Genomic DNA, 16,679 nt, shown 5'->3' on the forward strand with positions numbered 1-16,679 from the left:
ATTAGTCTCATCAAAGAAAATAAATCAACACCAACTTCCTCCCAATCTCAGCTTTCAGTAGTTTACAAAAGTCCCAGAATAGAAATGACATGAGAATTTAAACAAGTAATTTGGAAGACATACCATCTTTATTAAATACAATAATAAAAAAGGGAAACTAAAACAGTAAAAATATCAATAAAAGTTGTTTACTGTTTTAAATCCTAAAAAAATGCTTCTTAAAAAGAAATTGCAAAAATATAAACATGAATATTGTTTGCATATATATTAAAAAAAGCATATATGCGTACGTTTATATGTGTACATAAGTTTTTATTTTTCAAATGAAAAATAATAATTGTATATGTGTAAATATATATATATATATATTAATTGTCAAATAAAAAATAATATGTACATATGTGTATGTTCATATGTGTACGTATATGTACATAGCTTTTATTTTTCAAATGAATATAAATTATATACGTGTAAATATATATATATATTTATTGTCAAATAAAGAATAATATGTATATATGTATATGTTTATGTGTACATATATGTACATAGGTTTTATTTTTCAAATTAAAAATAATTATATGTCTAAAAATATACATTTTATATATATATTTTTTTCAAATTAAAAATAATAACATATGTATATATGTGTATGTTTATATGTGTACGTATACATATGTATATTTTTTCTTTTTCAAATAAACAGATATATTTATATATGTATATACCTCTCGATATATGCACATATGTCAATACATATGTATATATTTGTTATTTTTTAAATAGAAAATATAATTATATATGTGTATGCATGTATATTATAAATAAATTATTAATTGAACGTGGCGCCCATCTTACTTCAGGCAGCTGGCCCCGCCCAGTACATAGTTGTCAAGGAACATGTACTCTTTAAATAACCATAACTTGCTCAATTTTCAACTCATTTCCAAACGGTTGGATTTGTTATAAATGTCAGGTTTTCATGGGACTATCATGGCTGAACAAGTAAGTCTGACACTATTATCTCTCAGATTTAATTTGCCTAATGTATGGAGCTAGCACTCCGGCTTCCTCCCACCTCCAAAGACATGCACCTGGGGATAGGCCCCTCCCACTTCCAAAGACATGCACCTGGGGATAGGCCCCTCCCACCTCCAAAGACATGCACCTGGGGATAGGCCCCTCCCACTTCCAAAGACATGCACCTGGGGATAGGCCCCTCCCACCTCCAAAGACATGCACCTGGGGATAGGCCCCTCCCACCTCCAAAGACATGCACCTGGGGATAGGTTGATTGGCAACACTAAATGGTCCCTAGTGTGTTAATGTTGTCTGTCTATCCGTGTTGGACCTGCGATGAGGTGGCGACTTGTCCAGGGTGTACCCCGCCTTCCGCCCGATTGTAGCTGAGATAGGCGCCAGCGCCCCCCGTGACCCCAAAAGGGAATAAGCGGTAGAATATGGATGGATTTATAATTGGAATAAATACAATGTTTTTTCCCATCCATTTTCTACCGCTTGTCCCTTTTTGGGGCCGCGGGGTGTTGCTGGAGCCTATCTCAGCTGCATAGGCTCCAGCCACCACAAAAAGGGACAAGCGGTAGAAAAATGGATGGATGGATGGATGGACAATGTTTTTTCTTTTCGCACTCCAAGGTGTTCGTGGTTAAGTGGTGCGTCTTCTCACCTGGGACTGCTTTCAGCGCCACGTTGGTGTAGCCCAGGAAATAGTACAAGGGGTACTCCTGGTGGTAGTACACCCTCCTCATCTCCGACTCCACGCAGAGTGCCGCCCCGTAGATGTTGCTCTGGGCGCACGCTTCGCTCCTGGGATGCCAGGTGTTGGGCGGCTGCGGCACACAAGGCTCACACTTTACTGCCACTCCTTTCCACCAGGGGGAGCCTCTCACACTTCATACCGCTGCGCTTTGCGGCCGGACCACCGTGCTTTGCGGCCGGACCACCGCCACGTCCTCGGCGCCCATGGGAATCATGGGAGTCATTTTGGATAAAGTTGGCTCTTCGCTGTTCCGAGAGACGGCGTAGACGTTGGAGCTGTTTGAGGGCAGAAGAGCGGGACAAACATTGTTGTGTTTGGACTCTTCGGGAAAACTTCATTCCACACCAATTCTGTCCTCTACAGTTCATCCACTTTGACAATCAGGAGTGACTTGTGTGGTGGCACCACCTCTAATCAGTCAACGCGCTCAGAACTCCCCCTACAATTCCTACAAGGCAGCCAGAAGGCTGTTAAAAGTCTAACATTTACCACTCAAAAACCCACAATTAGCCACCTTTCTTTTGTAAATGCAGCCAATACATCGGAAGTGGTGGACCACTCTAAGGCTAAGTCTTCACTAAGTCGGCTCAGCCCTGAAGCCAATAATTATTTAGCCTACCGTATTTCCTTGAATTGCCGCCGGGGCGCTAATTCATTTAAAACCTCTTCTCACTCCGGCGCTAACCAAAGGCATGCGGTAAATTTAGGCCTGCGCTTATAAATTTGAGTGTGATGTAAAGACACCATCATGAAAAGCACATTTAATTTAAAAAAACATTATTATGATCTTACTTTTACTTATAAATGAAGTCCATGTGCAGCGCTTTCGGATCAAAAGCATCGCTAACTTGTTTATAGAAGTCTTCCTTATCTTTCTTCAGTTTTAAAAGTCTCTCTGTCTCGATGGAGATCTTCCTTTTTTACCTCCTGCTTCGATTGAAAGTCCAGTTTAGAAAACTGTTTTATTTTAGATATGTAATCCTCCGTGTTAAAAGTGCAAGCGAGAGGAAACAATAAACACTCTTGCTGCTTGTTGTCACTTCTTCTGCAGCCGAGTAGTCACAAGAAGGATCACTAGCGCCCTCTACCACCAGGAGGCGGGAGTCATTTAATGACTCATATTTGACACACGCAGCTACGGTATATTAATAAAACATAGCTGCTTACTGTTCTTTTTAGCATATTCAATAGCTTGGACCTTAAATCCTACTGAATAGCTCTTAATCTTCTCCCCTTTACGCGATTTCAAATGATTGAAATCAGCCTCCTCCATTTTGAAAATGATGACAGGTGAAGTGTCACTCGTGACGTGACGAGTTTGACCCGGCGGAAATTCTAGGCATATGCTAATTATTTGACGAAACGAGTTTGACCCGGCTGAGATTCTAGACATGCGCTAATAAAAGTAATATTTTGCGGAACGAGTTTGACCCGGCAGTAATTCTAGGCAGGCGCATACTATATACCCGGCGGCAATTCAAGCAAATACGGTAAGTTACGTTTCAGCCACACTAAATCAGCGTTTAGGGTGCCCCCCCTCGGACACATTTATACACGGGTAAGTGCTCTGTCTATTTCTTCAATCTCCGGCACTTAGCTTTGTTTGGACTCATCAATTCTTTACAAACAGAGTTCGGAGAGGAAGTGACGCCAGAAAGACCACGCCACAGCCAGCTTCATAATGAAGCGGATTCATAACTTGGAGCGAACCACTGGAAATACGAAGGCGGGTCATCCAGACATGGCCGTCTTTCTCTTTCTTCTACATGTACAGACGCTTGTGGGAATCACACATGAATACCTTAAGAGAAAGCCAGTGCAGCTATTTGGGATACAACACTTCTCAGACGGCAAGAGAACTTTCCAATGTCCAGGTCAGCTGTGATTCTACTTACCCAAAAACTTGGTCCGTTTGTCAAAGGAGAGACAACGAGAATGCGGGCCCCTGTGGATGTGATAAAAAAAGGTAGCGTGTGCTTTGTATTACCTGCTCGACAAGGGAAGACTATGGAAAACGGCGAATGCATTTGGACTGGCAAAGCAGACCGTATCAGTTATTGTGCGCCATGTATGTCACGGACTCAACGTCTAGGTACAGAGTGTATAAAGTCACCAAAAAGGAATAGACTATGAAGGTGAATGCTAAATAGTGAGGAGTGTCCTGATCAGATATCTACAACCCCAGATTGATGATGTCAAATGTTCTTTTTCACATTGTTTACATGTCTAATAAAGATTTGATTAATTGAGGATGTCTCAGGTGTGATAGACTACAATAGCACACTGGATTCCAGTTCATGGAAACACCCCAACACTGTATCTTGTTCAGATAAGTTACATTTAAGAAACACTGGAGGTGACCATCATGTGAGCATTTGCCTGTTAGGTCGCATTGTGCCTGCGATCAAAGTCTTAAACGACCATCGTGTGTGTGTGTGGACAAAGATAAGGTTAGGTGGAATTTACCCTGGATAACCTTATCCGGCAAACGGGGTCTCAGATGGGGGGAGGGGAGGAATCTAATTCAGTAACATTCATCGTTCTTGTACAATGACATTTTTTTCTCTCTCACAATTTTCTCTTAAAAAAGGCTTTTTCAAAATATATTTACCTTCAACTTTGTAAATTCGATAACTTTGTCTTGTACAGAAGAAAAAAAAAATCTCATAATATACCTAAAAACTTAATGAAAACAACAATCTCATCATATTGCAATTTTTTTCAAAAATAATATTACATTTGTTTTAACAAAATATTTGGCGAAAAATATTGTTTTTTCAAACGTACTTTTTAATATATATTTTTTTGTTAAAATATTTCTACACAACTCTTGTAAAGTTACTTTTTTCTCAAAGTACGGCATTTTTCTAAAAATAGGATTTTCACTATATTTTTGTCCTGTAAAATGGCATCATTTTTGCTTGGAAAATAATTTTTTGTTCCCAAAATATGCCAACATAATTAGAAAAACTTTTATTTTTCACCAACTTCAATCTTGTCAAATTATAGTAGTGTTTTGTAAAAAAAAAAAAAACTTTAAGAATATTCCTCAAATATTGCATGAGGATTTATTCTCCAAGTATTGCAATTTATTTTCTAAAAACAAACATATATCTTTTTTCACAATATATTTGACTTTAATCCTGTAAAATGGCAGATTTTTTCCCTGTAAAATTATCTAATTTAAAAAAATATTTAGACATAACCTCTTGTACATCGACAACGTTGTTTCTCAAATATCACACTGTAAAAAATAAAATATATATCGTAAAATTTAAAACATCTCTGAATTTTCCCCAAAAAAACATTGTAAGAAAATCTGTCCTCACAATATTGCAATTTATTTAAAAAAAAAAAATAGACTTTTTTCACAATATTTCACATTAATGCTGTAAAAAGGAATAATTTTTCTTGTAAATTGTTTTTTTTCCAAATATTCCAATATAATTCTTGTACAATGAAAACTTTTTATCTATAAAAATTAGTAACGTTTTCGAAAAAAAAAAAAAAAAAAGAGTAATTAATGTACAATTACAACTTTTTTCTCAAAATATTACAAACTATTAAACATTTTTGTATATTATTTATATATATATGTATATATATATTCGACTTCAATCTTGAAAATAAATAATAAATTAAACAATTTTGTAAAATAAATAAAAAATCTCAGAATATTCCTAAAAAAAACATTGTATGACAATTTTTCCTCCCTAATTTAATTTTTTTTAAAGAAATACTGTTTTCACAATATATTTTACATTAATACTGTTAAAATCCATAATTTTTCTTGTAAATGTTTTTTTTCTCAAAATATTACAAAATACATTTTGTACAATTACAACATTTTTGTCAAAATATTACAATAAATAAAATAATAAATAAATATATTGAAAAAAAAAAAATATATATATATATATATATATATATATATATACTTATACATTTGATTTTAATTTTGTAAAATGACCTAATTTTGTTTTGTAAAATAAAAAAAATCTCAGAATTTTCCTAAAAAACATTGTATGGAAAGTTTCTCACAATATTGCAAATTATTTAACAAAAAATACTTGTTCACACTATATTTCACATTATTTCTGTTAAAACGCATAATTTTTCTTGTAAATTGTTTTTTTTTCTCAAAATATTCCCAAATAAATTTTGTACAGTGATAACTTTGTTCTCAACATATTAGGATGAAAAAATAATTTAAAAAAATAAATATATGTATATATATATCCTTATACATTTGACTTCAATCTTGTAAATTGACCTAATTTTGTTATGGAAAATTTAAAAAAAAATCTGAATATTCCTAAAAAACATTGTATGGAAGGTCTCTCAAAATATTGCAAATTATTTAACAAAAATAGTTTTTTCACAATATATTTGACATTAATTCTGTAAAAAGGCAGGCCGTACTGTGTTTTGGACACCCAAAGGAGGCCTTTAGAGCGCTTTATAGGTCTAACAGGTAAAATCCCTATTACCTGCTTTATTAGCCGCCTCGTGCTGGCTGTTTTTTACTATCTAGAAGGCATAGAAAAGGGAAAGACGTGCTATTGTCTCAATTACAGATGTGGAATGATAGGCAGAATCCCCAAAAGTGCAATTTTACCACATCTTACCTGACTGAGACGAGTTTAATTTCCTTTTTGCTCAAAGGTATGTCCAGCGCCACCCGTCTTTCTCGCACATTAACCTTGGCCGACAGCTTCCATGGAACAGAGCTGGGTATTTTGCTCTTCAGTTGAGCGCCGCTCTGGAAGAACTCGGTGTTGACCCCGTAGAACAACCAGAAGTCCTTGGTGCAACTGCAAAGACAACGTTGAGTAGAGAGACGCTGAAGTACTTGCGTGAGTCACAGCCGTCCATTACCCGACCCAGCCGTCGGTCTCCAGGGAAATCTCCGAGGTCAAGAGTTGTCCGAGGCGCTCGGTCGGCGGTGGATTTATCGCAGCTTTCGCTGAAGCCAAGCCGACAACATTTATTGGAGTGAGGTGGGAATGTGCGTGGGGGATTCTCACCATTGACAGTGACTCCGTTCAGAGCCTGGTAATATTTGCTGATCTCCAGGGGGAGGCCCAGGGTGGTCGCTTGGAAGTAGCGCGCCTCGAAGATCAAGAAGGATTTGGTGCGATGCCAGGATATTCCCTTCTGTAAACTCTCCATGGCCGCCCAGGCGGGACTCTCTCTGCCTGCAGATGGACTGACAGCCTGCCGGACCAAATCAGAGCGGCAGTTCAGGCCACACTTTTTGCTGCGTGGCGGCGCTCTCTAACAGTCGCCAGTCACTCACTCCACGTGTTCCTCAATATGTTAATCTGACCTAAGAATCACAGTCGTCCCTCCTTTATCTAATCGGATCCAAGCCTGACCAAAAGCAGGATTAGTGTATTTCTTTGAATTGCCGCCGGGTATATAGTATGCGCCTGCCTAGAATTACTGCCGGGTCAAACTCGTTTCGCAAAATAATTAGCGCATGCTTAGCATTAGCACCGGCTCAGGATTAACGACGGGTCAAACTCGTTTCGCAAAATATTATTTTTATTAGCGCATGTCTAGAATTTCCGCTGGGTCAAACTCGTTTCGCCAAATAATTAGCATATGTCTTGAATTTCCGCCGGGTCAAACTCGTCACGTCACGAGTGACACTTCACCTGTCATCATTTTCAAAATGGAGGAGGCTGATTTCAATCATTTGAAATCGCATAAAAAGGAAGAAGATTAAGAGCTATTCAGTAGGATTTAAGGTCCAAGCTATTGAATATGCTAAAAAGAACAGTAAGCAGCTATGTTTTATTAATATACCGTAGCTGCGTGTGTCAAATATGAGTCATTAAATGACTCCCGCCCCCTGGTGGTAGAGGGCGCTAGTGATCCTTCTTGCGACTACTCGGCCGCAGAAGAAGTGACAACAAGCAGCAAGAGTGAGCAGCCATCCTTTATTTTTTCCTCTTGCTTGCACTTTTAAAGTCCTACTGAAAGCCACTACTAGCGACCACACAGTCTGATAGTTTATATATCAATGATGAAATATTAACATTGCAACACATGCCACTACGGCCGCTTTAGTTTACTAAATTGCAATTTTAAATTTCCCGGGACTTTTTTCTTGAAAACGTGGCGTAATGATGACATGTACGCGTGACGTCACGGGCTGTTATGAATATGAGCGCTGCACACACACACAGCTAAAAGTCGTCTGCTTTAACGGCATAATTACACAGTATTTTGGACATCTGTGTTGCTGAATCTTTTGCAATTTGTTCAATTAATATTGGAGAAGTCAAAGTAGAACAATGGAGGTGGGAAGCTTTAGCCTTTAGCCACACAAACACACGGTGATTCCTTGTTTAAAATTCACGGAGTTGAAACTTTACTATGGATCACAGCGAACATGGATCCCGACCACTTGTCAACCAGCAGGTTTCGGTGAGAAAATTGTGGTTAAAAAGTCGCCTCTTACCGGATATCAGCTGAGCTTGTGTCGTCCATACAGCTGCTGTCGACTTCCCTGAGACACTGGCGTCAACACCCGGCCGTGGACGTACACCTCCGACTATCAGGTACTATTAAACTCACTAAAACACTAGCAACACAATAGAAAGATAAGGGATTTCCCAGAATTATCCTAGTAAATGTCTCTAAAAACATCGGGATTCGTCTCAATGCAACGCGAATGCAATCACGTTTTTATTTATTTATTTATTTTTTTCTAGTCCGTCGCTATCAATATCCTCAAACACGAGTCTTTCATCCTCGCTCAAATTAAATTGTCGTTTTCTCGGTCTGAATAGCTGTTTTTGTTGGAGGCTCCCATTAAAATCAATGTGAATATGTGAAGAGACATCAACATGTGACGTCATCTTCTGCAACTTCCGGTACAGGCAGGGCTTTTCTCCAGTTGCAAACTTTATCGTGGATGTTCTCTACTAAATCCTTTCAGCAAAAATATGGCGATATCGCCAAATGATGAAGTATGACACATAGAATGGAGCTGCTATCCCCGTTTAAATAAGAACATCTCATTTCAGTAGGCCTTTTACATGGAGGATTACATATCTAAAATAAAACAGTTATCTAAACTGGACTTTCAATGGAAGCAGGAGGTAATAAAGGAAGATCTCCATCGAGACAGAGAGACTTAAAACTGAAGAAAGATAAGGAAGACTTCTATAAACAAGTTATCGATGCTTTTGATCAGAAGGAGCTGTGCATGGACTTCATTTATAAGTAAAGGTTTTTTTTATTAAATGTGCTTTTTATGATGGTATCCTTACATCACACTCAAATTTATAAGCGCAGGCCTAAATTTACCGCATGCCTTTGGTAAACACCGGAGTGAGAAGAGGTTTTAAAATAATTAGCAGCCGTCGGCAATTCAAGGAAATAGGGTATTATCCATAAATGCAATATTTTCCTAGTCAGAAGATAAAAAAAACTGTTTAGAACCTTCTAAATATATTTTTTTTACATTACTAAAGCCCTAAGAAAAAACATTTATACACCGTAAATTCCGGACTATAAGCCGCTACTTTTTCCTGCGTTTTGAACCCCGCAGCTTATTTATGGATTTTTCTTCGCTGGCGGCCTTAACACACCTCAACAGCTGAGTTATTTTTGGTCCTATGGCGCCATCTTCTGGACGAGTTTACTCACTGAGGGTGCAGCTGGGCCATCGCCTACAAATGTTTCCTGCTGTTTAAAAGCTTTGAACTGGCCGTAGAAGTGCCGCTCAGTTTTATAGCCGTCCATAGCGTTCTACTTGTATGAATTCTTCAATCATCACTCCAAGCAACGTTTGTAAGTTTTACAATATAACTAAAACTATTCTTACTTACTAAAGCATGCTATCGTAATGTAATCAGGCTCGCGTTGTTAGCATTAGCTAATATGCTAACATGTTTACGAGTGCCTGCGTTAGTATTATTAACTTACAATTACATTCTTTTTGTATTGTTTCACTTTCACATATTCCTCAGTAAATTCACCAAAACGTAAGCGTGGAGTTATTGAGTCTGTTTAGCGGATTGGAAAGCTAGCTTGCGCAGCTAGCGGGTCCATGATCATGACTGACGTTTTGTTTGATCAGCAGTTTTACTGCCGTGTTGCAGACACCGTTTGGAAACAATTAAAGTATGTAAATAAACATTTCTAAAATATTTCTTTGTAAATAACTCATTTTTTTAAACTTTTTTTTTTCTCTAATTTTTTCTACACAACTCTTGTAAAATTTATTTTTTTCAAAGTACAGCCTTTTTCTAAGAATAGGATTTTCACAATATTTTAGTCCTGTAAAATGGCATCATTTTTTCTTGTAAAATTGTTTTTTGTTCCCAAAATATGCCAACATAATTCAAACAACTTTTTTTTTTCACGTTTAACTTCAATCTTGTCAGATTATAGTTTTGTTTTGTTAAAAAAAAAACTTTTGGAATATTCCTCAAATATTGCATGACGATTTATTTTCAAAATATTGCAATTTATTTTCTACAAAAAAAATATATAACTTTTCTTACAATATATTTGACTTTAATCCTGTAAAATGGCATATTTTTTCCTTGTAAAATTCTATCTTTTAAAAAAATATTCAGACCTAACCTCTTGTACATCGACAACGTTGTTTCTCAAAATATCACACTGTAAAAAATAAAATATATATAATAAAATTTAAAACATCCTTGAATATTCCTAAAAAACATTGCATGAAACATTTTCCTCACAATATTGCTATTTATTTAAAAAAGAGACTTTTTTCACAATTTTTCACATTAATTCTGTAAAAAAGTATAATTTTTATTGTAAATTGTTTGTTTGTTTTCAAAATATAATTCTTGTACAATAAAACCTTTTTATGTATAAAAATTAATAATGTTTTTTAAAAAAAAAAGAAAGAAAAACGTGTAATTATTGTGCAAGTACAACTTTACTGCAGTTGTTCTTACATTTACGGGCAGTGTTTCTTTTTTGTACTGATTCACTTTCACAAATTTCTCAGTAAATTCACCAAAACGTCAGCTTGGAGTTATCGAGTCTGTTTAGCTGATTGGAGAATTAGCTTGCGCAGCTAGCGGGTCCATGACCATGACTTCTGTTTTGTTTGATCAGCCGTTTTACTGCCCTGTTACAGACACCATTTGGATACAATTGAGGTATGTAAATAAACAATTTTAAAATGTTTCTGTGTAAATAACTCTTTTCACAACGTATATATCTGCGATGAGGTGGCGACTTGTCCAGGGTGTACCCCGCCTTCCGCTCGATTGTAGCTGAGATAGGCGCCAGCGCTCCCCGCAACCCCAAAAGGGAATAAGCGGTAGAAAATGGATGGATGGATATATCTGCAACCTATAGTACAGTGTGGGTAATATATGGAAAACTATGTTTCGTGGGTGCGGCTTATAGACCGGTGCGCCGTATAGACCGGAAAATACAGGACATTATCAGTGTTTTTAAATCCCATTGTAGTGCGGCCACAGAATTTGAAGCGACAATTTGGGAACTGGTCGGTGCTTTGTGAACTCACGTCGATAAGATTGCGGACAAACTCTTTGTTGATGTCAGCGTAGAACCACTCTTGTCCGGAAGCACGAGAGTAGACCTGAAGAAGAGTTTTGTTGCCGGCTGCACGTTCCCAGTTCTGAAGCTGAAACAACACAACACAATTGCTACCAACAACACAACTGCTGGTGAATTTAGGGTCAAAGTCCAGATGTTGTACAGACCTGCTGACGGATAGCCCAAATGTCACTCAAACTCAGATCTCCTTTGAAGCCGGGGATGCTGGAGCCCATGATATCCCTGAGTCCGTCAGCACGGAAACCCAGCTTGATGAAAGAAAACAAAATGAGGATTCTGTAGACTGGAGTTGGTATTCAGACGCGTGAAAACACACCGTACCTCCAGAAGCTGCACGATTCTACCGATGAAATACATTTTCCCTTTCATCATGACTTCACTGGGGAAGATTTCTTGGGCATTTTTGAGCATGAAGCCTTCTGCAGCTGAGCCGAAGAGGAAATCGTCTACGTGGAGGAAGGAGCCGAGTGTCAGCTACGGATGAAGGAACCCGCCAACAATCTTGAGGGATGCCAACAAACCGTTGAACCAGTCGATGCGCATGGCCTTGCTGAAGTGGTAACTGAGGCGACCGAATTTCGGGGCCAGGATTTTCACGGCGATGTTGCAGGCAGTCGACCTTGGGACACAACAACCAAACTTACAGGGACTGTTCAAGTGTCAGCAAAGCATGTCGTGGGAATGCTTGTACTCACAGGAAAAGGTTGTCGGGAGTTGTGGATCTGGCCACACTTCTCAAGTAGGAAAAGACAAAACTAACAACGTGGAGGTCGCTTTCCTCCTGCAGATGTGCCGTCACAGTGGATACCAGAGCCATGGGGGGCTTTGTGTCCAATAAAACCATGAAGGCCAACATGCGGATCTCAGCAGGAAGATCCTTTTGCAGGAAAAGGCTCATGGTGATGTCTTGGATCTGTAACGGTCCAAGATTATGGTTGACTTCTTTCGTACGTACGCTTCTGTCATTTACCTACGGTATTTCCTTGAATTGCCGCCGGGTATATAGTATGCTCCCGCCTAGAATTACTGCCGGGTCAAACTCGTTTTGCGAAATAATTAGCGCATGCTTAGTTAGCATTACCGCCGGCTCAGGATTAACACTGGGTCAAACTCCTTTCGCAAAATATTACTTTTATTAGGGCATGTCTAGAATTTCCGCCGGGTCAAACACTTCACCTGTCATCATTTTCAAAATGGAGGAGGCTGATTTCAATCATTTGAAATCGCATAAAGGAAAGAAGATTAAGAGCTATTCAGTAGGATTTAAGGTCCAAGCTATTGAATATGCTAAAAAGAACAGTAAGCAGCTATGTTTTATTAATATACCGTAGCTGCGTGTGTCAAATATGAGTCATTAAATGACTCCCGCCTCCTGGTGGTAGAGGGCGCTAGTGATCCTTCTTGCGACTTTTTTTCCTCTCGCTTGCACTTTTAACATGGAGGATTACATATCTGAAATAAAACAGTTTTCTAAACTGGACTTTCAATCCAAGCAGGAGGTAATAAAGGAAGATCTCCATCAAGACAGAGAGACTTTTAAAACTGAAGAAAGATAAGGAAGACTTCTATAAACAAGTTATCAATGCTTTTGATCAGAAGGAGCTGCGCATGGACTTCATTTATAAGTAAAGGTAAGACCATAATAAGGTTTTTTTAATTAAATGTGCTTTTCATGATGTATCCTTACATCACACTCAAATTTATAAGCGCAGGCCTAAATTTACCGCATGCCTTTGGTAAACACCGGAGTGAGAAGAGGTTTCAAATTAATTAGCGCCCCGGCGGCAATTCAGGGAAATACGGTAATCACAATCCCATTTCTGACAGGTTTCTTGTTTGCTTTAGTGAACATTGTACGTTGTTTTTAACATCCCAGAAAATGGTAGATCCCAATAGTCGAGGCACATTCTTACACGGTGGGGGTCTCGTGCAGCGATGAGCCTCATGGACTGCACTGCAGCACTCCGCACGCGAGGCGAGACGTCCACCGGGTTGGCGGCCACACCGGGAAGGAAGCGCATGATGGTTTTGATGCTGCCCGGATGACCCGCGTTGCCCAGAGCTTTCAGGGAGAGAACCATGTCGTCCTCATTCTTGTTGCTCAAACTCTCTGTGGCCAAGTCAAGCAGCGGCTGGGAACAGGAATGGAATCTTTTATAGCAGGGGTCACCAACCTTTTTCTTGGCTACTGATTCATGCCAAGGGCTGCCAGTTTGATACACACTTGAGTAAATTGCCAGAAACAGCCAATTTGCTCAATTTACCTTCAATAAATAAATCTATATACATGAAAAAAAAAGGGTATTTCTGTCTGTCGTTCCGTCATACATTTTTTTTTCTTTTACGGAAGGTTTTTTATAGAGAATAAATGATGAAAAAAACACTTAATTGAACGGTTTAAAAGGGGAGAAAAGACGAAAAAAAAGGAAAATTACATTTTGAAATATCTACAATTTTGACTCTTTAAAATTCAACGGAAAAAAAGAAGAGAAAAACTACCTACCATATTTTTCGGACTATAAGTCGCAGTCTTCTCTATAGTCCAGCCAAAAAAAAAATTTAATTAAATATTTTCTTTTTTTTTTTTTTTAATAGTTTGGCTAAGTCTCACCCTCGGCCAAACTACAAAAAAAACGACGACTTATTGTCCGAAAAATACGGTAATTCGAATCTTTTTGAAAAAATTAAAAAAAATAATTTATGGAACTTCATTAGTAATTTTTCCTGATTAAGATTAATTTTAGAATTTTGATGACATGTTTTAAATAGTTTAAAATCCAATCTGCACTTTGTTAGAATATATAACAAATTGGAGCAAGCTATATTTCTAACAAAGACAAATCATTATTTCTTCTAGATTTTCCAGAACAAAATCTTTTGAAGAAATTCAAAAGACTTTGAAATAAGATTTAAATTTGATTCTATGGATTTTCACAAATATTCTTCGTCGAAAAAACAGAAGCTAAAATGAAGAATTAAATTAAAATGTATTTATTATTATTTACAATTTTTAAAAAAATTACTTGAACATTGATTTAAATTATCAGGAAAGAAGAGGAAGGAATTTAAAAGGTAAAAAGTTATGTGTTTAAAAAATTCTAAACTCACTTTTAAGGTTTTATTTTTTCTCTAAAATTGTCTTTCTGAAAGTTATAAGAAGCGAAGTAAAAAAAAAAAAGAATTTATTCAAACAAGTGAAGACCAAGTCTTTAAAATATTTTCTTGGATTTTCAACTTCTATTTCAGTTTTGTTTCTCTTAGAATTAAAAATGTCGAGCAAAACGAGACCAGCTAGCTAGTAAATAAATACAATTTAAAAACTAGAGGCAGCTCACTGGTAAGTGCTGCTATTTGAGCTATTTTTAGAACAGGCCAGCGGGCGACTCATCTGGTCCTTACGGGCGACCTGGTTGGTGACCCCTGGTCTAGAGTCACTATAACAATTACACATTTAAATATCCACGCAGCTGTCATAATGTCAGTGTTCTTCATACTTACTGTGGTTTTCTGCCGGACTAATTGCACTTGATCAAAAATTTTCTTAACGTTTCACGCTACAAAATATTGCAAGTATGTATTTTAGTATCTGCTAGTCTAAGAAATAACAGGTTTTGCATATTTGCGAAAGATTCCTTCTGGACCCAGCAGCCAGCCAGTTCTTGTAAACAGTGGTGTGTCATCTTGGGCAGGTAATAAAGTACTGTATGACCTGCACATGTGGAGAACACATACCTCTGCAAAATACTCTTCCTTCCTAAATTGTTATTTTAAACTTTTAACATCAGAACTGTGAATGTTCAGTGACATTTTCAACCATAGAAAATATTGCAATATTTGAACTCTGCACTTTTTACATTATGTATATATTACATGTTATTATGAATGTTACTAGATACTACGTATATACTTACATCATGTATATATTACATGTTATTATGAATGTTACTAGATACTACATATATACTTACATCATGTATATATTACATGTTATTATGAATGTTACTAGATACTACATATATACTTACATCATGTATATATTACATGTTATTATGAATGTTACTAGATACTACGTATATACTTACATCATGTATATATTACATGTTATTATGAATGTTACTAGATACTACATATATACTTACATCATGTATATATTACATGTTATTATGAATGTTACTACATGACATATATACTTACATCATGCATATATTACATGTTATTATGAATGTTACTAGATACTACATATATACTTACATCATGTATATATTACATGTTATTATGAATGTTACTAGATACTACATATATACTTACATCATGTTTATACTACGTTATTATGAATGTTACTGCATGACATATATACTTACATCATGTATATATTACATGTTATTATGAATGTTACTAGATACTACATATATACTTACATCATGTATATATTACATGTTATTATGAATGTTACTAGATACTACATATATACTTACATCATGTATATACTACGTTATTATGAATGTTACTACATGACATATATACTTACATCATGTTTATACTACGTTATTATGAATGTTACTACATGACATATATACTTACATCATGTATATATTACATGTTATTATGAATGTTACTACATGACATATATACTTACAGTGTGATGAAAATATGTAAATATGACATGTTATGAATGCTACTAGATATTACATACATACTTACAGCATGACGAAAACATGTAAATAGTACATGTTATTATGAATGTTACTACATTACATAAATACTCTCAGTATAATGAAAATATGTAAATATGACATGTTGTTATGAATGTTACTACATTACATATAGACTCAAAGTATGATGAAAATATGTACAGTATATATGACATATGCATGTTACTACATTACACATATACTTAGTGTGTATATCAAAATATGTAAATATTAGGTTATGAATGTTACTACATTACATATATACTTAAATTATGTATATATGTAATGTTATTATGAATGTTACTACATTACATATATACCTACAGTGTGTGTATATGTAACATGTAACTATGAATGTTACTAGATACCACAAATACTTATAGTATGTACAGTATATAGTAAAACCTTGATGGAGGTATTTAGATGTTTTTACGAGCACTTTACAAGCGAAATAAAGCAACGTCTATTACGTCCACTGTTAGCTGACTCTTGCTAGCGTTTATTTACAAGTTAGAACGCATAAAGAAAACTTGTGTTCTTGTCCTAAATAAAGATTGTGGATGATTGACCACAACCCCCCCACCCCGAAAATAGTTCCCACACAAAAACATTTGAAAGGTGAGCTG

The 16,679-nt window shown here is 36.5% G+C and overlaps 1 protein-coding gene across 2 annotated transcripts in view; it reads right to left on the reverse strand.

Moving 5' to 3' along the window:
- Nucleotides 1-16,679, reverse strand: part of vtg3 (vitellogenin 3, phosvitinless) — a 50,555-nt gene that overhangs the window by 8,660 nt on the left and 25,216 nt on the right. For both annotated transcript variants that reach the window (XM_061883978.1, XM_061883979.1), the window contains 11 exons: nucleotides 13,276-13,494; nucleotides 12,058-12,275; nucleotides 11,884-11,981; nucleotides 11,684-11,808; nucleotides 11,509-11,610; nucleotides 11,310-11,429; nucleotides 6,808-6,997; nucleotides 6,659-6,746; nucleotides 6,409-6,594; nucleotides 1,920-2,055; nucleotides 1,688-1,850 (listed from right to left, as the gene is read on the reverse strand). In XM_061883978.1, coding sequence (XP_061739962.1) covers nucleotides 1,688-1,850; nucleotides 1,920-2,055; nucleotides 6,409-6,594; nucleotides 6,659-6,746; nucleotides 6,808-6,997; nucleotides 11,310-11,429; nucleotides 11,509-11,610; nucleotides 11,684-11,808; nucleotides 11,884-11,981; nucleotides 12,058-12,275; nucleotides 13,276-13,494 — 1,645 coding nt within the window. The remainder of the gene's footprint in view (nucleotides 1-1,687; nucleotides 1,851-1,919; nucleotides 2,056-6,408; nucleotides 6,595-6,658; nucleotides 6,747-6,807; nucleotides 6,998-11,309; nucleotides 11,430-11,508; nucleotides 11,611-11,683; nucleotides 11,809-11,883; nucleotides 11,982-12,057; nucleotides 12,276-13,275; nucleotides 13,495-16,679) is intronic.

The sequence above is a fragment of the Nerophis ophidion genome, linkage group LG22 (assembly GCF_033978795.1).
Source record: "Nerophis ophidion isolate RoL-2023_Sa linkage group LG22, RoL_Noph_v1.0, whole genome shotgun sequence".
Classification (NCBI taxonomy): Eukaryota; Metazoa; Chordata; class Actinopteri; order Syngnathiformes; family Syngnathidae; genus Nerophis; species Nerophis ophidion.